Raw genomic sequence first — 27,631 nt, 5'->3', positions numbered from 1 at the left:
CTCTGAAAGCTCCAGCCAGCCTTATTAAAGTCTTCTGTTACGGCAGTTCAGGGGAGGGTTTCTCTCCAGTGAGGCCAAGATCTCCAGTGTCTCCCACTTCCAACCTGAAGCCCCTCACCCAGAGGAAAGAAGTCTCTGGCTCAGGGACAATCCACGGCAGGGCAGTCAGAGGTGAAGACAATTGTCCCAGCATCACTTACTACAAGAGGGGAAGGATCAGCCAGCTGTGGCCATTAGAGCAGGCTTTCCCTGGGTATTGGAACAGCCAGCCAGGGGCACTGAGTGAGACCTACCTGGGCACTGATGCCATGAAGCCAACTGATGAGTCAACTTCCTCATCGCACCCTGGAGAAGCAGCTCCTATGGATCACAGGCTGAGAAGAGCCCCAGGACCTGCCCACCAGTCCTGACAGAGGCCTTTCCAAGTCAGCTTCCTGGTCTTAAAGAATGACGGTGTAAATTAGCCTGCCTGTCTTGCACAGAAGAGAAACTGAATCTCAGGGAGATCAGCTTTGGACTCATCAGCCACCTGAACAATTATGGCCACCCAGATAAAAGACTACATTTCCCAGCCTCCATTGCAGCTAAGAATGGCCATGTGGCCAGGCTGTAGCCAATTAGACATGAGTGAAAGTGATGTCTATAATTTTGAGGTTGTGCTCATACATGGCAGAGGTGTATCATCCTTTCCTGTTTTTCTCCTTCCTGCTGCCTAGGAAGCCATCTAGGACCACATAGCCATGGGCAACACCTTAGAAAGATGGAGCAACAACACAGAAAGAGGCAGGACCCTGAAATCTGGGCACATGACCTGGGAGCCACCATTCCAGACCTGAACAGCTTATGCCTTTTAAATGAGAGTGAAAGAAAATAGACTATCTAACCACCTCACACCCATTAGGATGGCTAACTTTCGAAAAAAGAAAGAAAATAACAAGAATTGGTGAGGTTGTGGAAAAATTGAAAACCTTGAGCAGTGTTGGTGGGGATGTAAAATGGTTCAGCTACTGTGGAAAATAGTATGGCAGCTCCTCAAATGATTAAAAATTAAACTGCCACATAATCCAGCAATTCTATTTCTGGGGATATGCCCAAAGAATGGAAAGCAGGGTCTCAAGAGATAGTTGTACACCCATGTTCACAGCAGCATTACTGAAAGTAGCTAAGACATGGAAGCAACCCAAATGTTCATCTAGGGATGAACAGATAAGCAAAATATGGTATGTCCATACAGTGGAATATTACTCAGGCTTAAAAAGAAAGGAGATTTTGACATATGCTACAACATGGATGAACCTTGAGGACATTACGCTAAGTGAGATGAGCCAGTCATAAAAGGACAAATACTGTATGGTTCCACTTACAGGAGGTACTAGAGTAGTCAAATTCCTAGATACAGAAAGCAGAATGGTGGTTTCCAGGTGCTGGAAGTGGGTGGGTAGGTGGAGAGTTTTTTGTTTAATGGGTACAGAGTTTCAGTTTTACAAAATGAACAAAATTACAGAGCTGGATGGTGGCACACGTTGTGAATGTATTTAATGAATGGCACACGTTGTGAATATATTTAATGAATGGCACACCTTAAAAAGGTTAAGATGGTAAATTTTATATTCTGTGATTTTACCCCAATAAAACTTTTTAAAAAAGAAAATCACCTATCTTGATTAAGCCACTATTAGTTAAGGCATTTGCTAGAGCTGTTGAACTGTCTACATCCTCCTGACACATATAAAATAGCCCAGGACTGTTTCCTCAGGAAGCCCTTCTTCCAGTTGGCTAGGACCCTGGGGCTGCCTAATCACCACACACTCCATTGTCCCAGGACAACAAAGCTGTGACCTGCAGCCAGCCCAGGGGCAGGTTTTCTTGGAATAAGAGCTGGGGAAGTTGCCTGGAGGAACCTGCTAGATTGCCAAGGAAGGGAAGGGGAGTAAGCACAGCAGATTCTCTGCTAGCGTAGACACCAGTAAGCCTGTACCAGTTATTCAAATAGTGAAATACTTCCAGGTCTGTGGGTCAGCAGCCACTGCCCTGAGGCACCCCACCCCTTGAAGTTTCCCCCTCCCTGGCTATCCTAGACCCAGACCCACCAACTAAATGGGTAACATTTAGCACAAGAAGGGATTCCAGGATGTCATTCTTACCTCTAGCTACTCTGATTCAGCAAGCCATACCACTTGTTAAAGACTTTGAACATTATCCCTGGCTATAAGTTACCTGGTCTCAACTGACTGAAGGAAAAAAAAACACGGCCCGGTGAGGTGGCTCAAGTCTGTAATCCCAGCACTTCAGGATGCTGAGGCAGGAGGAATGCCTGAGCTCAGGAGTTCGCGACCAGCCCGGACAACATGGTGAAACCCCGTCTCTACTAAAATACAAAAAAAAAAATTAGCCAGGTATGGCAATGTGCACCTGTAGTCCCAGCCACTCGGGAGGCTGAGGCGGAGAATTGCTTGAACCTGGGAGGCAGAGGTTGCAGTGAGCGGAGATGGCGCCATTGCACTCCAGCCTGGGCAACAGAGAGAGACTTCGTCTCAAAAAAAAAAAAAAAAAAAAAAAACAAAAAAAAAAACCCTAAACTAAACTCAGTGTTGAGGGTGACAAAGAGTTCTGAAAGGCAGACTTGTCATTTAATTCCCACCTCCACCTCTCTCTCGCTGTCCTCCCCCAAAGCCAGGAACACCCAGACCCCGCTGAGGCCCTTTCAGAATGTCCCACAATCACACACAGAGATTATTGCACTCTTTTATTTACAGAAAACACAGATAAAGCATTTCAATTTCAATGTTCATTTAGCAAACTGATCCACTCTTTTTTTTTTTTCTTTTTGGCACAACGAAATATCACAGATGGACCCCGAGATCAATCAGAAGCTCATAAGATTCATCAGTCATCACTGGTCCAGGGGCGGCCACGAGACTCAGACAGACAGACAGCATCACCACAGACTGGAAACAGAAACAGGTCCACGTTCACCTCACAGTAAAAACCTGCCTCACCGACAGGCAAGGGCGGGCAGGAGGGGGCAGTTTCGCTGCTCTAAGGGGGGAAATGGGCGTCAGGGGCAGGAGGCAGGGATGGGGAAATGATGGACACCATTCATAAATTAGAGACCAGTGGTCCTCTTGTTTGTATCCTCTTATCTTGAATAGTAAGACAGTGCAAAAACGAGATACCCGACCACTCACCCATTCAAAGGCTTGAGAAGTCGCCTCGCGGGTGCCCGTGTGCGTGTGTGGATGTGTTAAGTGTGGTGCTTGTAAACATTGTCACCGTCCGCACAGAGACCCAACATCCGTGTGTCTGAATGGGGTGGGGTGGGGGCGGGACCCCACTTCACGCGCCCTCTGCCCCAGTGATTCCCGTCCAAGACGTAGTGCAAATTTCAGAGACAAAAAAGGGGCAGAAGGGAGTGGGGTGAGCTGGGGGCAGGAAGGACACGAAGATGAGGTGGGAGAGGGAGGGGGAAATAAGGCAACAGTTAAAAACGGTCCATGTTATCAAAACCGACACCGTGCGCCTCCCGCCCCCACCCGCGCCGCCCGGGTCACGAGAAGGGGCGGAAGTCCCGCTCCTCCACCAGGCTGACCGAGGGGTTCTTCAGCTCCTCCTCCGAGGCGGCGATCTTGTAGCCCAGCTGGGCCAGCACCTGCTGGCAGGCGTTCTGGGCAAAGGCCACGATGTCGTAGGAGAGGCGGAAGCGCCACTTCTCGGCCGTGGCCGCCGAGTTTCGCACGGTGCCGTATTTGTGCTTGCCCAGGGTGGGGTCGCCCCGCGTGTTGTTCTGGATCCAGCGGGCCACGTGGCTGTCCAGCGGGATGCCCAGGAACCCGTAGATCTCCTCGGTCTTCTTCATAGGGTTCCGGGCCAGGTCCTCGTAGCGCACCAACATGTACTTGCCCTTGAGCCACGGTGGCCGCATGAGGCCGGTGGACACGGAGTTGGAGAAGTCCTCGCACACCGTGGTCAGCTGCGTCACGTCCAGGTTGTAGGGTTTCCTCCCGGTGCCGTACCAGAGCCGCCAGAGCCGGTACGTGTCGCGGAAGGTCTCGCTGCGCGAAGCCAGAATGCCGCGGGGGTCTCGGACCAGCTGGATGACCTTGAGGTTTAACCGCGGGTCTTCCACCAGAGCGCGCAGGTCGTTCACCTCGGGCACCCGCACCGTCTTGATGGCCACGTGGCTGCGCTCCCGGCACGCCTCGGCCGCCACGGTCAGGTTGAGTAGCCCGCACTTGCGCACACAGTCCCCCTCCTCCAGGACCGGGTCGGCGGGCCCCGGAGGGTCGCACACAGGCCGGGAGCAGAGGACTCGGCTGGCCCCGCGGCGGAAGATCCTGTCGGTGGTGTGGTTGACCGGCGGCGGCTTGATGTAGTTCTCCAGGAAGTAGAGGTCGCAGTCGTAGAGGCTCCGCAGGAGGTCGCGGCTGGCGCCCAGCATGACCCGCCGGTCGGCCGGGTTCTTGCCCTGGGTGAAGCGGGGGATGAGCGTGTTCTGGACGTGGTAGAGGGGCTCAAACAGGTAGAAGACGTCCAGGTGCTGGTTGAAGAGCTGGCCCACGAAGGAGGAGCCGCTGCGCGTGGTGGCCAGGATGAGGATGTGGGTCTTGCGGGAGAGGTTGTAGGCGAAGGTGGGGCTCTCCTCGCACAGTCGCTCGGCCAGCCCGGCCTCCGCCAGCCCGGGGCAGGTGTGAAAGGACTTGGCGGTGAAGGTGCGGATGGCCGTGTACTGGATGGCAATGGAGGCCAGGGCAAGGAGGAGGACGGCCTTCCAGGAACATTGCATGGCTGGGCACCTTCATGGGGCTGCTTCTCCACGGGGCGAGGTCTACGGGCAAAGGCGGCCAGCGGTCAGGTGCCTCCACAGCGGGGGCACTGGCTTGTCCCTTGGAAGAGCCGGTCTCCAGGGGGCCCAGGGAAAGGCCCGGCTCCTGTCCAGTGCTCACCACACACCCTGAAGACCTAAGCAGCTTCTACACTAGACTACCGTTCTCTGGGGGACTCCTGGGAGCTTTGGGGAGCTGAACAAACATTCCTTGCACCCCAGGATTTAACCTGCAGACAGCTGCGGAAGCCTCCTATGGTGAGCTCTGAGTGCCTTAGAGGGGCCTCACGGGGCAAGAGCCTGACTCCCCCTACTCCCACACTGAGGGAATGACCAGGGCCTGCCTCAAACAACGCCCCTCCCCACTGCCAGCGTCTCCCACCCCCAGGAGCTGGCGCCCAGTTCTCCAGGTGGTCCTCTTTCCTCTGTCCTCTGCCCATCCCTAGGGGAAAGAAGAGTCCCTATCAGATGCCTCCATCTGACCCCAATCCCCTGAGCGTGAAGGACCCCTGCAGACCATGGTCGGTGAGCTGCCAGCACGGCCAGGCAAGGTGGACAACTGTGTCAAGCCCCCTCCAACTCATGGATGCAGGTGACCACTTACTCCAGATGTAGACTGCTGGGGGCTCATGGAGTCTCTAAGAGTCTCTGGAGCAGAGACAGATGTCCAGGGTCTGCTGAGAGGCAACCCTTCCCAGCACCCAGGGTCTGCTCCTGGTCTCTAGGGACAAGGGTCCAGGCCATGGAGGTCACATAATCCCCACTGACATAGAGTGAACTGGCCTGCAAAGAAGATCTTAGGGAGTCAGAGGCCTCACTCTTACCTCCTGTGTCCCCTCTGCCCACAGAAAGGGGACTGGGGCGGGACCATGGAGAAGCAGAAAGAGCAAATGGGGCTGCTGAGAGTCCGGGGCCAGGAGCCCACCTGAGCATCCTGCAGGCACCCTCTCTGGAGGCTGGCTCAGCTACCAGACCTGAGTGGGGGCTGGGGCTGCTCCCAGGGAGAATACAGGAGGGCTCAACCACTTACCAAAGAGGGACTGCTCCAAGCTGGGGAGTCCACAGCCACCAGCGTCTCCAGGCCCAGCTGGCAGTCCCAGCCAGTGCGGCAGCCCTGTGGCCAGCAGACTGCAAGAGACAGGGAGGGGAAGGGCTCAGAAGGTGGAGCTGGGGTCTCAGTGCCCCCTCCCCACTCCTTCCCTTCTGTGTCCTGTGCCTCACAGTCTGCCCCGAGGGCCAGGCAATAAGGGCTCTGCCTGCTCTCCAGATCCATCCCTGACTCAGCGCCCCAACCAACCCAGTGCCATCTCTAATCCCCTGAGTGTGGTCCTCTGAGTCCCGGACTGTATCCCACTCCTGTCACCTTCCTCGCCCACCCCACCACATTCTTCTAATAAACCGCAGTCCCTCTGCTCACACCAGAACCCAGCAGGCAGGGAGGCTGGCAAGGTTCTGCATTTTAAATCCATGAAATAATCCTAACCCTTTAAAATTTAACTTGTGCAGCAATTCCCCAGGAAGCGGGTTAGCAGAAGTCGGCAAGGGCAGGGGGGCTTACCCCGGCCTCCAGGTTGAAAAGGCTCCTCGGGGATGCAGCTGGGGAGAAAGCCTTCTTCCAACCACACCGAAGTGACACCAGCTACCTGAAACTCAAAGCGAAAGTGGACCAGGGAGCATTCCTGACCTTGATGCACTTCACAGAGTCTGAATTAAAACACCAAGATCGCCACGTGATCTCAGTTAACATTTTTGCGCCAAGCCCCTTCCCTGCATCAGCTCGTGTCCTTCTAGCAAGAACCAGATGTGGAAGCCAATATCTGCCCACTTCACAGGAGAGAAAGCCAAGGCACAGAGGTAGAGGAACCGGCCTGAGCTCACAGGCCTGCTTTAACCTCCATCTGGTAGGTTCTCCAGAGTCCAGTTCTTTCCCTCTAAGGAGATTTGGCTTCCTGTTCCTCCAGTTTAAACATATTTGGCCTTCAAACATGCATGCCATTACTGGCCCCAGCCCATTTGTGAATCAGCATGACGGGGACTGGGCAGGCAGATACTTCTGAGACTTAGAGCATGTTCCTCCCCTTTGCTGTCTGGTCCTGTGGATCTGTTGGTTCACAGCTGATAGGGTGAACTCACGTGCTTTGTGGAGATTCTTCCCACACCCCACTATTTGACATGACTCCTTTGGGAGCGGGTGAGTGGATCCTCATTTCCCAAACCTGCAGTTCTGCCTGGTTCAGCTCACCCAACTTCTAGCACCGTGTTATTCCCTATAAGACTCTCGGAGGCCAGGGTCCTCACTCCCACCGTTCAGATGCAGAAATCAAGTCGTGTTTTAAATATGAAATTTCACTTCTTTAGGAATCAGTACCAGATCACCAAGTGGCAGTCAAGAGAGAAAGGGGCACAGTTTAGTCTTAGGAACTTCTCAACGTGATCAGAGAAAAACCACAATCCCGACCACACTGCATCCCACCCTGACCTCATCCCATAGTGGCAGAAGATGCTGGCCTCCATCATGGGGCTGGGCCAGGTATCCAGGGAGAAAAGCCCCTCTACTTTAAACCTGACTCCCCTGCGAGTGCAGGCCTGCTCTGCCCCAGCGCCCCATGGCGAATGTGAATGGTTTTCAAGAAACAGACAGGGAATGTCATCAATAATAGTGCCAGGTCATATTTTTAAATTATTCAGGAGTCTGTTCTTTGGCTGCAGTGTCATTTCATTTGGATGCGCTTCCTTTGTATTTATTCACAGACATCTATCAGAACTCCTGTATGTGCCAGGCACTGTTCTAGATGCTGTGGGTCAAATAATACCAAGGAAGGCAAGCACTCGCTGGGCATTCACAGTGTTCCTCCCAGGCACATGCTTCTTTCACAGCCGTCAGCTCATCGCACCCTTGTGCCAGCTCTATGAAGTTGATACTGTCACAACCCCATTTTGCAGATAAGGAAGCTGAGGCCCCTCAAGGTTAGATAACTTCCCCAAACTCACACCCATAATAAGGAGCCAGGATTCCAGCCCAGGCAATGTGCTAGGAAGTCCACATTCAAATCCTTTTCCCTAATTCCATTCATATTACACCCTCCTTGGTCCTCATCAAGACAGGAAACAGAATCCTTAAGGAGTCTTCACTTAATTCTGGGGTTCCAATTCCAAAAGCAGAACTCACCCTAGGGTTTTATTTAAAGAGGAACATCTTGCCATCTTGCTGGGGAAGGGGCCGTGTAAGTTTCTTCCCCCAACTCTTCCTCCACCCAGAGAAACTTAAGGCCAGGACTGGAAGCTGCTGCTTTGCTAATAAATCAGAAGTCACTGAAGCAGCTGGATGTTATAAATCCCTAAGACGGCGAGACTCGGCCTCACAAGGTGCGGCCTGGACACCAAGGAGGGGCATGTGTTTGAAGGCCCAGCCACAGGCCATTCCCTTGTACCCCCGGGGAGGGCAAAGCCAGGGCATGGGAACAGAAAGATGGGGGAAGTCCAGCCCTCCTGGAAATGCCCCCGCTCTCCCAGCCTGGCAGAGCTGGGCCCGGGGCTGGCCAAGTGTCCTTGGTATGCTAAAGGCATCTGCCCTGGAAACCAGAGGTCCTGGGGCCAGGTCCTGTTGTACCCAAGGGAGCCTTAGCCACTACAAAAGACTCCCCAATGCCCTCATCCTCCAAGCCAGACTGTGGCCCCCAGAGCCCATCCCTAGGCTTCTAGCAACCTCTGGCCTGGCCTCCCTCTACCTCTGCTTAGTAAAAATCCAAGCAAACCTTGGACACAGGAGACCAGGATCTATCATTTCTGTTAGAAAGCAGGCAAGTTGGTAAGCTTTCACTCCCAGGAGAAAGCTCAGATTTCATTATCAGCGAACCTGAGATGAGGGCACAGACTGGAGGCAGGGAACAGCTCTATATTGGAGAACTGGAATTCACAGCAAGAGCTCACCCCCCAAACTATGCCTACCTGGATCTGTCACTCAGCAGGTGTGTGGGCCTGGGTGATTCACCAGCTGTCCCTCAGCCTCAGTTTCCCCATCCATAAAGTGGGCACAGCTACAGTAGTGCTGGTAAGAATTGAAGGTCTTAAAGCATTTAGTCAATGCCAGGCATATAGACACAACCCAGCCTCTGACACCAGCCCTGCTGATCCCAGCTCAGCCACTTACTAGCTGAGAGATCTTGGCTAGCTTTCTTCATCTCTCCGGGCCTCTGTGTTCGCACATGCAAAAATGGGGATAATTATAACAAGGCTGTTGTGAGGACTAATTAGTGAGTACAGTGCCTGGCGCAGCGTAAGCACTCACTAAATGTCAATTAATATCATCATCGCTAAATGTCTGGTTTGCTTTTTGTCTCAGGAAAGGGCCTAGAACAAATCATCCTGCAGCCCACGGGGTCTGGCTCTGCCCACTGCCCCTTCTTCCTGCAGCTCCTCTCCCGGCCTGGGAACTTCTTCCTGCTGAGCCACCGCAGTGGCTTTCCTGCTGCCGTCTAGTGACCACATCCTGCGGTGCAGCCTCGTAGTCCCGTCGTCGCTGCTGTATTCAGAATTCTGGGGCTGTTGGCTACAACCTGATGTGAGGATGTAGCCAGTGGGAGGTGATGTTGCAAGATGCAGTGAGGTGTGAGGATGGCACGCCCACCCGGGCTGCGGCCTGTGCTCCGTGCACCCCTACCCTAGTCGCACCGAGAGAGCCCAGCAGCAACAGGCAGCCTTGCCTTCTCCCCAGGGCCTCTCCCGCTCATCTCATGGTGCTCTGGCAGGGAAGGAGCACAGACCTGAATGTCACAGGCAGGACTGGCCCACACAGCCTCTGCCTTTCCCTGGATGGGTGACCTTGGACTCAGCCTCTGGCCTCTCTGTGCCTCGGTTACGCCATAGATCCCGTGATGACTGAAGGGCCTCCCAGCTCTAACCCTGATGTTCTCTATAATCCCAGGAAGGCCCCAGACTTCATTCTCAGGCACAGTTGGGCCCACCCACACAGCAGACAGGGGGACCCTCCATTGTGAGTGGGAAAAACCCAGTCACCTTCCAGGAAGATTCTAGGGCTGGGCATCTCTGTCCCGCAACTCGGCCTGATCTGTGGCAGCGCCAGGGGGTGGGGGCCCTAGAACCTAGGGGTGCTGCCTTCTGCCAAGTGAGCCCCCACCTCTTGCTATACAGAAACCCCACGAAACGCAGGGCTGAGGCCTTGTTTCACCTTTTCTGGGCCACAGACCTTCGAACCACAATCCCTCCCCTTAGAAATGCCATTAGTGCCCACAATTTTACACACACAATTGAGAAGTTCCCTGAACCTCTGAAAGCCCATGCGTGGGCACCCCACCCTTTCCTAGAAGCTTAACCCCTTCGTTATTAACATGTACAGGGAATTGTCTTTCCAACCGACTATATCAGAGAAGCCTCCTCAGACATGAATATACTGATAGAAACAGTCACCCAGCATATGTAAGTTTCAAAAGCTAGAGCCAGAAAACACGTGCGTAATAGTACACCACCTTTTCAGATTTGTTTAAGGAGGCGGACATGTATATTTGTATATATGCATAAACAATCACTGAAAGAGCTTGCTCTGAACTAGTAACGGGAGATGCCCCAGAGTGAGGGGGCCTGGAGGAGACTGGGGTGGGAGAAGACAACGTTTACACTGAGCTTTTTGATTCAGTTTGAGTTTATTAATTTTGGGGGACACAGTGAAGCCACTCCATGTAGGAAGTAGAGGGGTGATTGATGACAGGGTGCGGTACTGAAAATCAGCCCTGGCATCTCACTGTGCCTCCCACCCTCCCCCCCGGGCACTGCCAGCCAGCTCTCCCCACCCCCATTTCCAAGGCACCAGGGTCAAAGGCACTGCTTCTCCACCAGAAATGGGCTTTGTCTGCTCAGGTGGGCCACTAAGGACAGTAGGCAGCTGGGGACTGCTGAGATACAGGGCCGGAGCTGAAATAAAGCTGGATTTCAGAGGGGCCCTGGGGCTATGGGAGCAGCTGAGCTCTGGGATGGGGAAATGACTCTTCTCCCAGACATTTCTCCCTAAAAAGCTACTGTGAAGCCCTGGGGGATGAAGAAGCAGCACAGTGAGGGTGGGGCAAGAACCTGAACATCGTCCTTCTGGACAAACTCAGGAGCCATGATGAATGGGGCCCCAAGGCTCTGGGGTCCCAAGAACTGGAGCAAGGGACAAGGGAGTGGGACAGGGAGGAAGGAGCTGGCAAACAGGCCTCTAGGATGGGGACTGCAGAGGGGAAATGCTTACTCCCTGGCTCTGACGTAGCCAGCACTAATCCACCATAAATGTTTGTGTAGTTAAGGCTAAAACGCATAAAACAGCAAGGTGTTTTTCTTCCTAAGGAAAATGAGGTGATGAAAATGAGGCAAGGCAAGGGGAAAACAAGAGTATAAGAGTCTGAAAGAACCAGAGGCCTCAAGACTTTGTACCTAAGAAATCCAAAGACGAGTTTCATGGGCTAGTGTCCTAGAGCACCCTTCCATGTGGGCAGTATGCCAACACACAACCCAACCAGTGCAACCTTCCAGGGGGGTGAGCTGCTGGGGTCCAGACTCGGCCTCTGTGATCTAGGTCAGCCAAGGGGACCCCTTCTCTTTGGGGTCATGCCCACCTCAACTTGAAACACTGTGAGGTCTATGGACCCTCTCTCCAGAACCTGGACCACCACAAACATGGTACTTGTGAACAATCCCTAGAGTCCCTGGGCCCCACAGGCAGAACCACTACATTTTCTGAGCACCTCCAGTGGGGACAAGCTCTCACAGTCATGGTTTCCAAGACAAGCACCTGGAGAGCAATTGGGCTACCGATTTTTCACCGTCAGCAGGGCTGCCCAGCTGCCGCTTACGAGCCCTGGTGTCTCCAGGACAGAGCGCTCCAATGTCCACATGATACCCACGGATGTCTCAAGCCTCCTGGAGAAGGTATCCACAAGCATTCAAGGAGGCAGTCGGGGGGTAGTTAGGCACCCCAGCTGTGGGGCCACAGAGGCCTGGATTTGAATCCGACTGCTGTTGCCTTATAGCTATGAGGCCTTGTGTGAGGCACTTAACCTCTGTAGGCCTCACTTGTCCTTATGTAGGAAATGGGAGAAACGATCACAGAATCTTTCTAATATTTGGGCAGTGAGACAGAAGGCCGATGGATGCCCACAGCTTAACACAGTGCTAGGCACAGAGCAAATGCTTATTAAGAGCCATGACCATGATTTTTATGGACTACTAAATGCACAAAGGGGCACCATTGGCCTGGAAATGTTTTTAAAAGTTAAAACAGATGCCACAGCCTGCTCCACTGAAGCGCCAGCAGCCTGCGTGGTTGGAGACCCTGACTGTTGTGGCTGCAGAGACCTTGTCTGGGGTAAGGAGGGCACCTCACATCCTGCTGTGGAGGGTGGGAGTGGGAGGGGGGTGGTCCCAGGCCCGACCTGAGGGGAAAGTTTTCCCCAGCAGTGGGGAGAGTGACTGACCTCCTGGCCACAACACAAGGACCCAGTGTGCCCAGCTCCTCTGGGGGAGGGATGAGTCAGAAGGTCCCGGTTCCCTGTCTCAGGCCAGTCCTGGTACAGCCTGGCCTGCGGTAGGCGGGACTCTATAGCCCTGACACTGGGCGGAAAAGCCCCGGTTTCCTGTCCCCCGCCCCACCGAGAAGCCACAGCCAGAGCTGGAATAGTACCGAGGCCCCACCCCCTGGACACCGGGGCTCCGGCCCATCCTCCCAGCTTCAAGGATGGGAAACATCAACAGGAGCTGGAACTCAGGCAGCTGCTGCCGGCCAGGCTGGGAGAGGGGCCCGCCTGTCTCTGGATCCAGGAGTCTCCAGCCTGGGCCACCTGCACATTAAGCCTGGCTGGCCCCGTGGGGACGAGGACTGCGGGTGGAGAATGAATAGGACCCTGAGCCTTGAGACTGTCACGTGGGATGGAGGAGGCTGCCGACGAGGATACTCAGAGGTGATCACAGACCTGGCTCCCGTCAGGGGATGCATCCCACAGGCCAGGGGCCACTGCCACCTTGCACAGACAAGGAGCAGCGAGGCTCAGCAAGTGTGGGAACTTGTTCAAGCACGCACAGTTAGTCTGTGGTGGCGCTACGATTCAGACTCGGCTCTAAAGAATCCCAAGCCCTGGCCCTAATCACAGAGCTAAAACCCCCAGGCCACACCTAAGAGCATCACCCAGCCAGAGGGAGGGAGAGGGAGCACCAGGGCCAAGGTTGCCACCAGGGTCCCAGGACACATTGGTGCCTATCTCGATCACAGCATTCACCCCCGACCCAGATACTGGTGCATCTGATACCTACTGGCCATCCCCCAGGGTCAGGTCCCTGGGGCATCCACTGGTGGGGATTGGGGGCTGCCAATGAGGCCCTTCCTGGTTGGTTCCCCTGGCATACTGATAGGTGTGTGCCATCTCACCACTTCCCAGAGGGTTCTCCCTCCCCGGCTGAATGACAAGAATGAAAATGATCCCAAGTAGGTGTGGACATGGGACTGCTGCACCTGATAGGCAGAAGTCCAAACACACTGTGCTCCCCATGCAGTGACTCTGGGTCTGGGCTAGCCAAGCAGTGAGAGCTTTGAGTGCTTTTATGACCAGGGAGCCCAGGAATGCCCAAATCCTATGCCACCAAAAAGACACCAAAGAATGTCTTTATTACCATCTGGCCGGAAACAGTCTGGAATGGGGCATCGGGTTTGGGCTCTCCGCCCAGTTGAGGCTTCCCTGCTCTCTAAGCCCAAAGCTTATCACCAGCCCACAGCTGGTCCCAAGGATGCCCCTGGGCCAGGATGCCAGTGAGGCTCACCCTGTCACCCCTCTTCGCTGGGTGAAGAGTGTTAGGAGGGGCCACAGCTCCATCCACGGGGCATATGGCCAACCAGATGAGTGTCTCTGCCTGCCATCAACAGGGATCTCCACTGTAGAACACAATGGCGGCTGCTCATATATAGTGGCGGCCTAGCACCATGGTATGACCCTTTGAGGCCTCACCTCATTGAATCCTCTCCACATGCCTAGGGGGTAAGAACTACAGCTGAATCAATTTCACAGGTGAGGGACTGAGGTTCAGAGAGGTTAAGAGATTTGTTCATGCAACTCAGAAGTGGCAGGAAGAGAATGAACGGATTTCGGGCTGTGGGGGTTGTATGTGAGGTTCATATGCGAGTGAGGTCTTCACCTCTCCAAAGCTTTCCCTAAAGGCTTCCCTTCCATCCCCACTCTGACCTCCTAAAATGTGCAAATCACTCCATTCAGCTTTGTTGACCCTTTTTGTGTGTCTTAAATGGCTAGGCGCAGCATAACAGCATAAACAGAGAGTGAAACCCAGACCTTGAGTCCTGGGCAGCCTTAACCCTTTCTGATTCTCAGGTAGTCAGGTGAAGGGAGGCCACACTCCTCTCCCAGGGCAGGAGAGGGGCTTAAATGGCATCTGGCATATAAAGCTGTTAGCATAGTGACTGGCACACAGTAATCTCTCAATCAATGGTACCTTCAGAATGTCTGCAGCAGGCTCGTCTGTCTGTTTCACCTGCCCTGCAGAATCCTTGAAGGAGAGCACCAGCCCCCCTCCATCTCCCTCCCCTAGCTCTCTCCTATCCCTCCTCCCCAAGTGCCCAGCTTGGGGCCCCCACACACACTGCAGGGACTCAGTGAGTCCTAAACAACTCACTGACACTGGCAGAAACTTGGGAGAAAAGAAGCCACGCCTTCTTCCCCAACCCTGAGAAGGAGACAGCATTCCTGACAATTCCCAGCCCACCCACCGCCTTCCAGCTCTAATCAAGGAGCAAACACAAAGAGGGAATCTCTAAACATTTAGAAAACGCGGGAACCCTGTGCCCCCATGCGGCACCGTGGGGATTTATAAAGAACAAATCATGCCTGACAAACTTGATAGCTTTCTTGATAGAATTACAAGACGGGTAGATGAAGGAAATGCAGGCAGGGTAATATATCTTGATTTTTAGCAAAGCATTTGATACAGCGCCTCGAGTAATCTTACAAAATTAATTCAAACAGACTTGGCCCTAAGCACTTGTCATAGGGCATAATAGCAGGAGGGGGGCAGGTCCCAAGGGCCCCGGGTGGAGGAGGCAAGCCCAGAGGAAGGGGCTGGAGGGCCGCGGATCTGGGAATGGGGGCAGGGCTGCCAAGCCTCAGCCTTGGGACAGATCTTATCTAACATCTTCATTAATGATCCTGAGAGAGGGAGTAAACAGTCCGTTAATGAAATTTGCAGAGGATATTAAATTGGAAGGTGTTGTGAACACCGATGAGGACAGCAAAACGGTCCAGAGAGACCTGCCGGGGGTAGAACCTTGGCAGGAACCTGAGAGCTGGCAAGGGGTGTCCATGGGGGTGCCGGGCAGCAGCTGGGGCTGCTTGGAGAGCCGGCAAGAAGGGAAGGGCATCCCCAGGGCTGGTGTGTAGCTGAGAGAGGCTACAACTAGCTTGGGCTCTGGCCATACAAGCAAACCCCAGAAATCTCAGTTTTCCCATCTGTGAAATAGAAGGAAGGGTCGGCAGCTAAAGAGCAGGCTTTGCAGCTCTGACAGCTGGTTGCGATGGGCATGGGATGTCTTTAAGGAGCCTGGAGCTGAAGCCCATCTTACAGGAGGGGAGAAGGGAGCCCTGCCAAAGAGCAGGGAACCTGAGGGCCATGGAGGGGAGGGCTGCAGTGAGAGAGAAGGGCCGGTAAGGGAGACCGGCTAAGGCATCAGTGGCACTCAGGATCTCCCCTAGCTGCACTCCTCAATGCTGCTGAGGCAGGCACTGGGGCGGGGAGCCCCTTATCCTGCCCCAGCAGGCAGGACAATAACAGATCAGCAGCTGCTCACGCTGGAGCCCCAAGCCTGTCCAGACTCTCAGGGCATGCTGGGAACACTTGAGCGCTAGAGGTTCTAACTTGGGATTAGGAGAGTGAGCAGGATCTGTTACCTTTCTGAACAGCTCCCTGTCCCTCTCTGGCTGATCAAGAGGGAGATAGATGCTTCTCCAGCCAGATGAACCAGCCTCTCTAGGATCAGGGACAGTGGCCTGCCCCACCCCAACCCCTTCACTCTGTCACAGAGGGCCACCATCTCTGCCTGGACCTCTTCTGCTCCTCTCCATCTGCCTCAACCCCTAGGGGCTCCAGGGCCGACCCCTCCCATTAGCGGGAAGGCTGAGGCAGGAAGCTGCCTGTCCGTCTGGATTTACTCCCACAAGGCTCCTAGACAGGTAGGGTCTGAACAAAACCCAGGGCTGCCTAGCACTGTGCCAGGCCCTCAGGAACCTGAAACAAATGCTCTGTAGAAAAAAACGGCAGGCTGCTTCTCAGCTGGGGGTGTGCTGCTTCTCGCTGGGGAGAGGCTGTTTCAAAGCAGGACGCCAGCCCAGCCAGATGTCAGGACCACCTGCTGGGACCCAGGGTAAGGATCTAGGTGAACATGCTTGGGGAGTTTCTTCCAATGTCCTGACTTAATTCCTAGGAATGATGCTTTGGTACACTTACTATGGCACCATTCTAAGTGTGTCTCATATATTACTGCATTTGACCTTCACAACAATGCTATCAGGTCGGTGTTATTTTCTCCACTTACAGAGGGGAAAACTGAGGCAGGGAGAGGTAGCCATGAGCCCAGGCACCTAGCCAGAAGGTCCGTGGGAGAAGCAGCGGCCTGCCAAGCGTCACAGCAGCAGCTGAGCAGCATCCAAAGGCGGGACCCCAGTGGGTGGGGAGAGACAGCCCCTGACAGGGAGGCCAGAGCCTTTCCCACCCCTCACAGTCCCCACCGAAGGGAGTTGGTCCAAGTCCTGCCACACTTGTGGAGCCTGGTTTTACTATATGTTTCCCTTCTCCCCCACCACAGCCGCTACACTGAGTCCTCTGAACAAGTCTGTTTCCATGGAAACCATACAGTGACTCAGGGCTTCGGGACCTTCTCTGAACCAGATTATGAATATCAAATGCTCCCTCCCCACACCAATGCAGAGTGGAGTTGGGAAAGTAAAGAGAGATCCACAGCGGCCAAGGGAGGGAGACAGAGGGATAGGCAAGGGGAATCCAGTAGGGCATGAACCTGGCCCCCCAGGGAGGGCCTGGCACTTGGGCCCCTCCTGCAGACTCAGTGGAACACAGAGGTACTCCTCCTCCGATGCGGCCTGACACACACCCCTCTATCAGTGCCGTCAGCAACACCCTTGCCCAGGAGCTAGGGCCCTGTCGACAAGGGTTGGGGGGAGAGTGGTCAGGGGGATACATCCCTCTCCCAGCAGGGGCCTGTGCCTCACAGAGATGGCTCAGGGGCCAGGACAGAGGGAAGTTTGACTTTGGATGTTGGGGAGGAAACCTCTGGCCAAAAGCATTGCAACTACTCAGCAAAGAAGGAGATTTGGATTTTAGGGAAAATGCGTTTCTGCTTTGAGATGGGGAAGCCGGGTATTGAGTGAAGGGGGCTGGGGGTGGCACCTGGCCATGATTTTGAAGACCCAGCAGAGTTTGGGGGATGATTAGCAGAGACTTGCTCTCCCTGGTGCCCCTCCCCTCCCCACCCCATCACTGTGAGGCATCCTGGGCTAGGGCTGCTCACCGCCAGGATGAGGGACTGGCAACAGGAAAATCAAAGGTGCCGTGCCAGGCTCCTGGCCTCCTGCAGGGGTTCAAGGCCCAAGGGCAAATCCACCCATTCCTTTCCCCAGCAGCTCCCTAAAGACCCGGTAGGGAGGGGAACGGACTAGGTTGGAAGCCTGATACCTCCCTGGTGAATGCGATGTGTGAGTCATGACGGTAAAAGCACTTTGAAAAAGAAACAGGGTCATCATGATGCCTGGAAGTGTCCCCACTGCTGAGGACAGGAGCCTGGGAACTGCCTGCCCAGGTAAGGTCTCTGCCTGAGACGGCAGGCCCCACCGCAAGGGGCTGAGGAACCTCTGGAGGTCGACACCTGGCCCGCTGGTTCCCACCTGCTTGCCTCTGACGTCCCTGTGCTGGTCAAAGCAGCTTCCTCCCAGCCAGAGTGCCTGACTCCTGCGCCCAGGCCTGCCCCCAGCTCCTCCCACCCCTCCAGAAGATGCTGGACTGAATTTCTGTCCTTGACTGGACAGCCACCTCCCCTGCCCCAGCCTCCAGCTCCCTGTCAATGGCCCAAGCCCGTCTTCGGGCACCTGGACCCTAGGAGTGGCCGTTCCTAGGGAGTCCCCTGCCGAGGAGCAGTTTTAAGTCCACCAAGAGGGAGCCGGCCCCAGAGCAGAGGAAGGCAGTCCTGTGAAAGGGCAGGCCCGGGGTGGGGGAGGGGGTACACCTGAAATCAGGCCAAGGTGCCACTCCAGGACGACCCCCGGGTCTTATCTTCCTCAGGCAGCCTGGCCTTTTAACACCCAGCATCCCAGCTAGGGCTACTCTGGGCTGTTACCGCGAAAGCCAGCACTGGGTCCCTGGCGCCTGGGAGGGGCTGATCCCCGGGTCCTACCCAGAGAAGAGCCGGAGGGTTGTTCCGGCTTCCCATGGTGGGCTCTGCACCATCCGGCGGCTCCGGCCCCACAGGGGCCCAGCTCATCGCAGCGGTCTGAGTGCGGAGGCCGGGCCAGGGCTGGGAGCAGGAAGCAGGGAGCGGCGCCCCCGCCTCCGGGTGCAGCTGGGTTTGGAAAGTTGGTGCGGGCGCGGGGACCTCAGGGTCTCAAGGCGCCTCCGCAGACCCAAGCCAGGCGGGTCGTGGGACGGTGAGCCCGGAGAAGTCCCCAAGTGCGCTCCGCAGCGGAGGGGAGCCAAGCGCCTCGGGGGCCCCCGCGCGTCTCAAGTTTGCTGCCCTCCTCGAATGGGGGCAGGGAGGGCTGAGGTGATCGCGGCGCTCACCGGCCACCAGCCCCGGCAGCCCCTTCCTGCGCCCAACACGCCGCCGTCCCTCGCCTCCGCCACCCCTTCGCGCACCGCCGGTAGCTGCTGTCTCCGAGCGGAGGGGCGTCTCCCACCGCGCCCGCGCCCCTCCCGGCTGCTGCGGCGGAGTGTCCGCTCCCGCCCGCCCCGGAGCCCGCGGGGCCCGGCCAATACCTGGTCGGGGGCGCGCCGGGAGCAGCTGCAGCGCCCAGCGCCGGCTCCATCCTCGGGTCTGGAGTCAGGGTCGCCGAGGGCCCGCGGGTGGCGGCGGCGGCAGCAGCGGCGGCGGCGGCATTCTCCGCCTCCCGCGCCCTCCTCCTCGGCCTCCCTCCTCCCTCCTCTTCCTCCCGACTCCGCGCGCGCCTCACGGGCCCCTCTTCATGGCCCAGGGGCGCGAGCCCGGGGCGGCTCGAGCAGCTGAGTGCGTTCTCTCCGGCCGGACGCGGGACCCGGGGCCGGGGCTCAGGGACCCGAGAGACGCCAGGACAGGGGCCGGGACCCGGAGCGCCGCAGCCCCGGGCGCCGGAGAAGAGCAGCAGCCGCAGGCACCAGAGCCTCTCGGAGCGCCCGCCCGCCTCCCCGAGCCAAGAGCAGCGGCGGCAGCGGCGGCGGCTACAGCGCAGAGCGAGCGGCAGGCGCTGCGGTCCCGGCTCCACCCCCGAGCCGCCCGCCCCTTCTCCTCCCCACCCCTTCGGCGCGCGCCTTCCCGCCCCCCGCGCCGCTCCAGCCGCGAGCGCCCCGGACACCCACTCCGCAGCCAGGCTCCGGAGCCCGCCCCCACCCACCCGCCGGGGGCAGCCACGCCCACCACCCGGGCTTCGGGCGGCCGGCGGGCAAGGGCACCGGCTGTCTCTGGCACCTCTCCGCGTAGCCTCCCTTCCCCTTCCCCCCCGAGGGCGCTGCTGGCCGGGCCGCCGAAGCCTTTCGCCCCCGAGCGCCCCCCGCCGCGGAAGTCCGGTTGGAGTCCCAGCCTGGCCCCTGGTCCAGCTGTCCTTTACCTCTTCCCCAGCCAGGGGCACAGAGGGACTTCAGAACCCAGAACTGAAGCCAACCACCTCTGTGTGCAATACCCTGACACACACCCCTAGCCCTTCCTCCTTCCCCGCCCCTCTGCTTCTCAAGTGTGGGGATGAATCATTTGTCCCCGCTGCAGTTGTCCCTCTTGGGCAGGGTCAGGGGGTGTCTTAATGGGACCTTAGAGTGGGTCTGCTGGCTGACCGTCTTCTAGGCCGCTCCTCCACCCTGCCCACCTTCTTCCTACCAGACTGCCCTGGCTTTGTATGCGGCATTCTGGAGCCACCACTGCTTTTATGGGTGAGGGATGGGGACAGAGCTGGCCAGCCGAGCACCTTGGTCCTTTATCCTCTGCACAAATATTGACTGAGCATCCTCCACAGGCCTGGCCTGCGTGGGCACCAGGGACTGGTTGATGAACCTCTCAGAGTGGAGTGGAGGAGAAGCAGGGTGCACGAGCAGAGCCATATCATGTGATCAGTGGCCCCTGGGCTGGAGAGGACGGCCAGGAATCCCAGCTCTGCCACCACATCTGACATGACTGAGGCTGCCCACCTCAGTGGCCTGTTTCCTCATCCGGAGACTGGGAAGGTGCTTCGTCTGGCTGAACCGCTGATGCTCCTCAGTTCTGACCAAATGGTTATTTCTGAAGCAGAGGAACAGTCAGCCTCCATCTCCACCCGGAATCTCTGATTCCCGACTATAGCTCTCCATCACTCCTGGACTGGGGGGCAGAGAGCAGTGGATGGCTTGAAAACTCCAGGCATTCTGGGAAAGCCTCGTCCCCGATGTATGGGCAAGCAGCTGCTGCCTCCATCCCACACAGCAGAATGGTTAGCACAGCAGTTTCCTGGGTCAGAAGAACCTGCTGTGTGTTTGCTGGGTGACTTTGTGGGAGTGATTCAGCCTCTCTGCAGCTCAGTTTCCTCATCCAGAAGACAGAGGTACTGGTCCTCACCGTGTAGGGCTACTGTGAACACTGGATGGTAACGTGTGTAGAGCACTCAGCAGTGTCTGGCACGGGGGTGAGTACTTAATAATTGCACATTGTTGCGTTCAGGGTAGCCACGAACAAACATTCACTCACTCGCCAAGAGGAGAACATGACAGCTGCACTTCCCTGGAGGACTGGGGTCTCGGGTCATCAAGAAAGTCTCCCTCTCTCCACTCACAGCAGATGGTATGAAGGCCTTGCCCCAAGGGTCCCACTAGACCAAATGGTCATTTATCTTGGTCACAATTGCAAACTCATAACTATAAACTCCTCTCCCCCATCTCCACCCCCATCAAGGTGGAGAGGCTAATAGCACCTTCCAGTGCGCATTCCTGTAGCCATAGCACCTGGGATGGCAGAGTCAGTCCTCAGTCCCGACTCCAAGGCTACCAAGTCTGTTTCTCCACCTGCCTTCCCCCTCCCCACCCCCGCCCAGGGAGTGGCAGCGTACTGGGATGCCTAACAAGAGTGGTGCTGACCTTCCAAAAGTTAAGACTTCATGTTTCCAAATCGCGACTGTCCCTCTATAAAAAACCAAGCTCTAATAGCCTTGGCTGAGCCATCAGAACCTTCCTTTTCACCCAGATCTAATACCTCCCCAAGTTTTCAGGCTGACAAGAATAGTCAGGGTTTAGAGAAATCTTTCTCTATCTTGCACTACCAGATCCAGCGCCTCATTTTTCAAATTCTGTTGTATTTCGGGTAGAGAGGAGGGAAAGTACATCTGGCTGACATGAAAAGATTGGTGTGGTTGTAATGTAAAGACAGAGTGGAATTTGGGAAGTTTTTGAAGAACATTTAAACTCTAAAAATAGACAAAAGACCCGCTCTCAGAAACACTAGGATCCTGTCTCCAGTTTCCTGGAATCCCCCACTTGACAAACATGGGTGTTTTAGGAGCACCTATGATGTGGATTGCACTGTGACAGGTGCCGTGGGGAAAAGGGGGAGGGGGAAACAGAAGCAAAGGGCTTGTGCTCAAGGAGTTTGGATCCTACACAATGAAGCAGCAAAGAAAAGTCACTGCAAATATAATCAAATACAAAAAAAATTTAGCCTTGGAAGTCAGAGGGAGGTGGAGGCTTGGAGGGTCATTCAGGGAGGGCTTCCTGGAGGAGGAGGGAGTTGAACTGAGGCTTAAGAGATGGTTGGAATGTAAAAAGGCAGAAGAGCAGGATAGCCTGTGAAAGGAAACAGCAGCTGGGTGGGCTCATTTATGGGACAGGAGGGAGATTAATATTAGTGGCTAATGTTTGAGGTCTCAAGATGGGCCAGGCACTGTGCTGTTTGCTTTGTGTGGATTATTTTATTTAACTCTCAAAACAACCCCTTGAAGTAACCAATGTCATTCCCGTTTTACAGATGAGGAAACTGAGAGCCGAAAAGGTTAAGCAACTTTCCCAAATTTACAGAGCTGGTGAGCAACAGCGTGCCATAGCAGTCTGGCTCCACATTCCTGGGCACTCTGCTCTGCCACTGTGGCCAGGCTGACTCTAGTGGGGGCACCTGCAGGGAGGAGCTGGAGGTCAGGCAGTCTAGGGAGGCCAATGGCAGGTGGCAGGGCCTTCAGAAGCCCCCAGACAGAGGCGTTTCCTGAAATGCAGCCCCCTGGCCTTCCTAGGGAACTCTAAAATGAGATATTCCCTCTTCTCTCGTCCTCATGCAGGTCCCTGAAGTATTTGGAAATTTGTTAAGGGATTTGGGGGCTCGAGATTCTGGCTTTTTAATATCTTTCGACTGTCCACGTGGCGGCGATCTGTGCCACCCACCTTGTTATTTCAGTCTGTTCTGGGAGATGGATGGCCCAGGCTCTGATTTAAGGTCTGCTGCGGCAATCCTCAATTTCCCATGTCTCATGGGGGACAGTGACAAGGCAGCAAGCACACGGAAGACGGCTTAGCTGTGCCCAGACTCCAGGCCCAAGAGCCCACAGCACTTGCAGAAAAAGTTCCAACCAGAAAAACCTGGGCAAAAACAGACAGGCCCAGCAGACCTTTCCCGCAGGTGATGTGGAAACCCATTCATAATAGAGCCGGAGGGGCCCCAGAGGTGAGCTGAACCAACTCCCTCATCTCACAGCTGGGCACACTGAGGCCCAGAGAAGTTGCGTGACTTACCCAAGGCCATGCAGAAGTGAACTGAGCCTCCAACTGGGTCTCCTTTTTCAGGAAAAGCCCTCTTACTTGCCTCCTATCCCCCAGTTCTGCCCTGTTCTGGATGAATTCCTCTTCTGGATGAATCAACCTCTTTGTTGTTGAAATAAAACAAAAAGGTGGGGGCCTTGCTTCTGCCAGCCACTGTACATATGATCCCATTTCCTCCTCTTACCATCCCCGTGGGTCAATGGGTCCGAGGTTGCCAGGCTTTGCCAGCTCATGGATTCGGAACACCGCATCTCACTGAAACCCCTCTCCTGCCCCACCAGGTCCTCCAGCCAAAGCCCCTTGAAAAGCTACTTCACCTACAAGGGTTTCTATAAATCCCTCAAAGGGACATTAAGTTACTCCCAGACCAACCTGTCACCTGCATTCACCTCTAGCATGTTCTCTGCTCCTGCTCTAAGAAACTGCCAGAGGCAAAGCAGCTACTTGAAGGAGTGCCTCATCCTAGCCTCATCAGGCTTCCCTCGTTATGTCCCTTGTTGGGGAGCTGATGTTCAGGCCAAGGGACAAGCCCTGATGCTCCCATAGCTCCAGGCTGAGGCCACCAGAAGCAGGGAGAATGGCATCTTCCCCAACACAGAGGCCCTTGGGCACCAGGGCCCCCAAAACATTGCCACAGTGTCCCAAGGCGTCTCTGCAAACAGCCTATCAGGCTTTGGCTGCAACCTCTAACCCCGGCCTCAAATCCAGGCTGAGAGGCCAGGGAGAAGGGCACCCTTCCCTGTTTATTCTTGGAGCCACAGAAAGTGCTCCTCCTTTCCCAGTTACAGAACCAAATCCCCCAGATAAATTAGAGGATGCCAGCAAATCCCGGCGGGGGAAAACAGAAACTAAGGGCTTGGAAGTAGCCACGCCAGGATTTGAACCCCTATCTTGTGACCCCACCCCCTGCACAATACACCTGCTACCCAAACTGCCCCAGCCACCCCAGGGTTCTTGGCCCTCCTGGGACTGGTAGGTGGGAAGGCAGGGCGTGGTCTGTGCTGGGGAAGATTTGATCCTGGGCCCTCCTGGGACTGGGAGGTGGGAAGGCAGGGAGTGGTCTGTGCTGGGGGAGGTTTGATCCTTGGCCTTCCTGGGACTGGGAGGTGGGAAGGCAGGGTGTGGTCTGTGCCGGGGGAGATTTGATCCTCGGCTCATCAAAGGAGGCTCCACACTCTGGGAGTATCGTCTTCCTTCCTCTGGCCTCATGGGTCCAGTCCAGAGCTTGCCAAGGTGAGTCTCTTCCAAGCCCAAAGGTCTTGGGAAGAAGAAAAGATCAGAGGAAGCCAGATGCCCCTTCCTTCTGAGGAAAGAGCCCACTCCAGCTAGCCTTTGAGGAAGGGATCCAGCACAGACGCTGACCTTCCTTAACCTACTCTATTGGCCATTGTCACACTCTCCCCTGTGGCCCGAGAGCCACAGTGAGTGCTCTCGTCACCCAGTGCTTCCCCCGGTTCCCCACTCAGAGCCTTCCTGCAGTGGAAGCGCAGTTCTGGCCATAGGCCCATGTTCAGCTTAGGAAGGCCCCCACCTCCCACTGCCCACCCCAACACACCTGGCACCAGGCTACATCCTGAGACACCCAGCCACAGGGCCATGAGGAGACAGACTGACCAAAAGCAAACAAGGCCAAAGACAGGCCCCTGACCCTGAATCTGATCTAAAAATATGACACAGTGAGTATCTCACAGGGCCTGGGGTTGGGGAGGTGATGGGAGTTGGGGGCGGACTGCAGAACAGGATCGTGGGCTGCAATTAAAATTCCCATCCTGGGTAATTCCCGGGCCTCCGTGGGGCTGTTTCTATGGCAAGGGAGGCTGGCCCAGGGAAGGCAGGCTCCGTGCAGTGCTGAGCTCCCTCCTCTGCCCCTGCCCACAAAAGCTCAGCCCTGGGCCGGGCAGTCCCAAGCCAGATCTGTGAGCCAGCTCAGAATGTGGCAAGGTGCAGGCAGAGGCCCAGGAGACGGCCCCTGCTCCCAAACTCTGCGGGCAGGTGCCCAAACTGGCAGGGAAGGAAAGGAGGGACAGTGTCTGTGCCCAGGGAGCCACTCCGTGACATGTCCTAAAACAGTATGAAGCCACTAGGGCCCTGGCCCTGGAGCAGCCAGGTAGCAGGAAGGAAAAGTCAGGAAGAAACCTTCCACCCTCAGGAAGCGTGCTCCTTGTCTGATAAACCCTTCCCACCACCAGGGCCCTTCAGTACCCCCACTGGCCTCCAGGCAAGGCTCCCCCTATCCTGCCTCCCGCCCACTCACCGCTCACACACCGTCACCCCTAGTCCTCACTCCCTCTTGCCCACGCGGGCTCACCACCTGCTGGACCCCAAGGCAGCCCTTTCTGCAGCCCTGGCTACTGCCAAGAAGGCTCGAGGCCGTCTGGTGTATTCCCTGCTGGCAGGTGGGGATGAGCAGGGCAGAGTGGGCACACATCTCCACAGGCAGACATCGGAGGTGGTAAGGTCAGGAGAGAGGTGCCAGGGCTGTCCTTGAGGCCTCACCTCTGAGGAATCCTGCAGAAGCTCAGTGGGCTGGACAGATAACGCGTGATACCAGTACACAGAACTCCCGCATCTGGAGAGTCTGGCCTGCAGAGGCCACCACAGGTCCTGCCTCCTGGGGAGTGGTTCTGGAGGCTGGGTTCCCTGGGAGGGAGGCCTGCTTCCAGGTGGTTCCCCTGCAGGCTGCTTCCACGGGGCCCTCGGGCTGCCCATACTCATTCATCCTAGGAGGGGAGAGAAGGGGAGATAAGTGCATCTGATTTCACTTCCTTTCTCTCACCTAGTCCCCATTCCTGATCTGCCCCCAGCCTCTCTGCTCCAAGTGCACCATCTGCAGGCGGTCCCAGCCCCTGGCATTCAGGAGCCAGTGGACAGCTTGGAGAATGGGAGGTGTCCTCAGGCACCCTGCCCAGCCCCAGCCTCAACTGGTGCTCTTTCCCTCCTCCCTCTGTGGAAGGAGGGGGAGTGGGTGTCCCCGCCAGGTGTGGTCAGCCCTTGGTCAGGAGCCCATGGGCACCTCCCACTAGACAGCCCAGCCCTGGTCAATGCCACACGGGCAGCTCTGGGAACTCAGCCCAGGAACAATGGGGCCATTCACTCAGCCTGGGCTTCACACAATGACCCTCTTGGTCTATCTCCGTGGCTAGACGGTGTGTGAGTGAGAGTGAGTGTGTGTGTGTGTGTGTGTGTAAGAGACAGAGGGGAACTGGAGGTAACTAGAGAGCCCAAACAGAGGCAGGAGAAAGAGTAGCAACCAGGGATTTCATGATATTCATGCAGGTATCTATCCTATGTGCCAGGCACTGTACTGGGTACTTGCATTATCCTCACAACAGCACTGTGAGTCAGTCCCAATAGAAGCCCCATTTTCAAGCTAAGGAAACCGAGGTTAGGTCATAGAAGTCAGGATAATAGGAACATCTTGGCGGTAGTATCCTCTAGTTTTATTTGGGTGTCGGTCCCATGGGTGCATACTTATGCAAACGTTCGTTGTGCTGTCCACTGAAGAGTTGTCCATTTTGTTGTCTGTAAATTGCATTTCAGTAAAAAATAAAATAAAAAATGATGTCGCATCAATTGAATTAAATATTACCCAGCCCTGGTTAATGAGGAAGCTCTTTGTATGCTAATATGCATCTCCAAGATACACTATTTAATGAAAAAGAGCAATATGCAAACACATATTTTATCTATTTATTTATTTATTTATTTGTTTATTTTGAGACAGGGTCTGTCTGTCACCCGGACTGGAATGCAGTCATGAGATCACAGCTCACTGAAGCCTCAACATCCCGGGATCAAGTTATTCAAGTTACTCCTCCCATTCCTCCCATTTCAGCCTCCCGAATAGCTGAGCTTTTTTATTTGTTTGTTTTTCTTTTTTGTTTTTGGTGAGATGTGGCTTTGCCATGTTGCCCAGGCTGGTCTCAAACTCGAGCTCAAGCAATCCTCCCACCTCAGCCGCCCAAAATGCTGTGATTACAGGCATGAACCACCATGCCCAGGCCTGCAAATGCATATTTTAAAATACCGTCTATACATATCTGCTTGTGCATGTAGATTATCTCCAGACAGACACGGAGAAACCACGCTTCCTCTGGAAGAGCAGCCACTGGCTGAGATAGAGGCAGGAGGAAGACTTTCCACGATATACCCTTTGTCTTAACCCATGGGAGTGTATTACTTATTCAAAAATTAAGTGAAATTAAAACAAACAATAAAACAGTGCCTGAGTTGCCGATTCCAAGGCCATTATATCAATTGCTTCAATGCACTTAATTCCAAAGCAAATGGCCTCTCCACTCTTCCCATTCTTTTCCAGCCCATCTCCCTTCCTCAGACCCAACCAAACTGCACCTGGTTGTGGCTGTCCAGCTGGGGAAAGTTCACAGCTGGTCTCCACCATGGACCCTCCAGAACCCACTGCTGTCTGAGAGCCAGGCGGCTGGGCCAGAGCTACAGCCCTCAAGAAGCTGCTAACCTCGAGAGCCAGGTGCCCCACTGGCTCCTGAATGCAGTGAGTGCCACAGGGTGGCTGACAACTCACTGGGACCTTCCAGCTCAGGATGACTGCCCGGGTCCCCATGCAGCCCAGTGGTCTCCACCTTATTGTCACTGCCTCCCAGGCTCCCTCCATGGGTCAGCAGCCAAACCCAGCCCAGGCCCTGTCGTGAGGAAGATCCCAGGTCCAGAGGCATACAGAAAGTCAACTGTCAGGCAGTGAGTGCAGCGAGAGGCAGCCTACTAGAGGAATCCAAGGCTTTAGCTGACCACAGCTGAGCCTGTGGCTTCTCAAAAAGAGCCAGCTTG

At 55.5% G+C, this 27,631-nt stretch overlaps 1 protein-coding gene across 2 annotated transcripts; it reads right to left on the bottom strand.

Annotated features, from left to right (window-relative positions):
* Positions 1 to 2,733: 2,733 nt before the first annotated feature.
* Positions 2,734 to 5,943, bottom strand: CHST1 (carbohydrate sulfotransferase 1). Of its 2 annotated transcripts, XR_009215709.1 has the most exons (3): positions 5,853 to 5,943; positions 3,189 to 4,825; positions 2,734 to 2,948 (listed from the first exon to the last, which is right to left on the bottom strand). XR_009215709.1 is itself a non-coding variant. In XM_032166177.2 (2 exons), exon 2 carries the CDS (start codon positions 4,781 to 4,783, stop codon positions 3,548 to 3,550), a length of 1,236 nt encoding a protein of 411 aa, XP_032022068.1. In that variant the 5' UTR covers positions 4,784 to 4,825; positions 5,853 to 5,943; the 3' UTR covers positions 2,734 to 3,547. The 2 variants fall into 2 exon arrangements, 1 of the variants encoding a protein (XP_032022068.1); XM_032166177.2 differs by having other exon boundaries at positions 2,734 to 4,825.
* Positions 5,944 to 27,631: the final 21,688 nt, after the last annotated feature.

Source organism: Hylobates moloch, unplaced genomic scaffold (assembly GCF_009828535.3).
Source record: "Hylobates moloch isolate HMO894 unplaced genomic scaffold, HMol_V3 SCAFFOLD_11, whole genome shotgun sequence".
NCBI lineage: Eukaryota > Metazoa > Chordata > Mammalia > Primates > Hylobatidae > Hylobates > Hylobates moloch.
This window is presented reverse-complemented; position numbering and strand designations above follow the sequence as displayed.

What these genes read in the sequence shown, in the direction of transcription:
- CHST1 (XM_032166177.2), bottom strand. Translation starts at nt 4,783, where the DNA reads ATGCAATGTTCCTGGAAGGCCGTCCTCCTCCTTGCCCTGGCCTCCATT.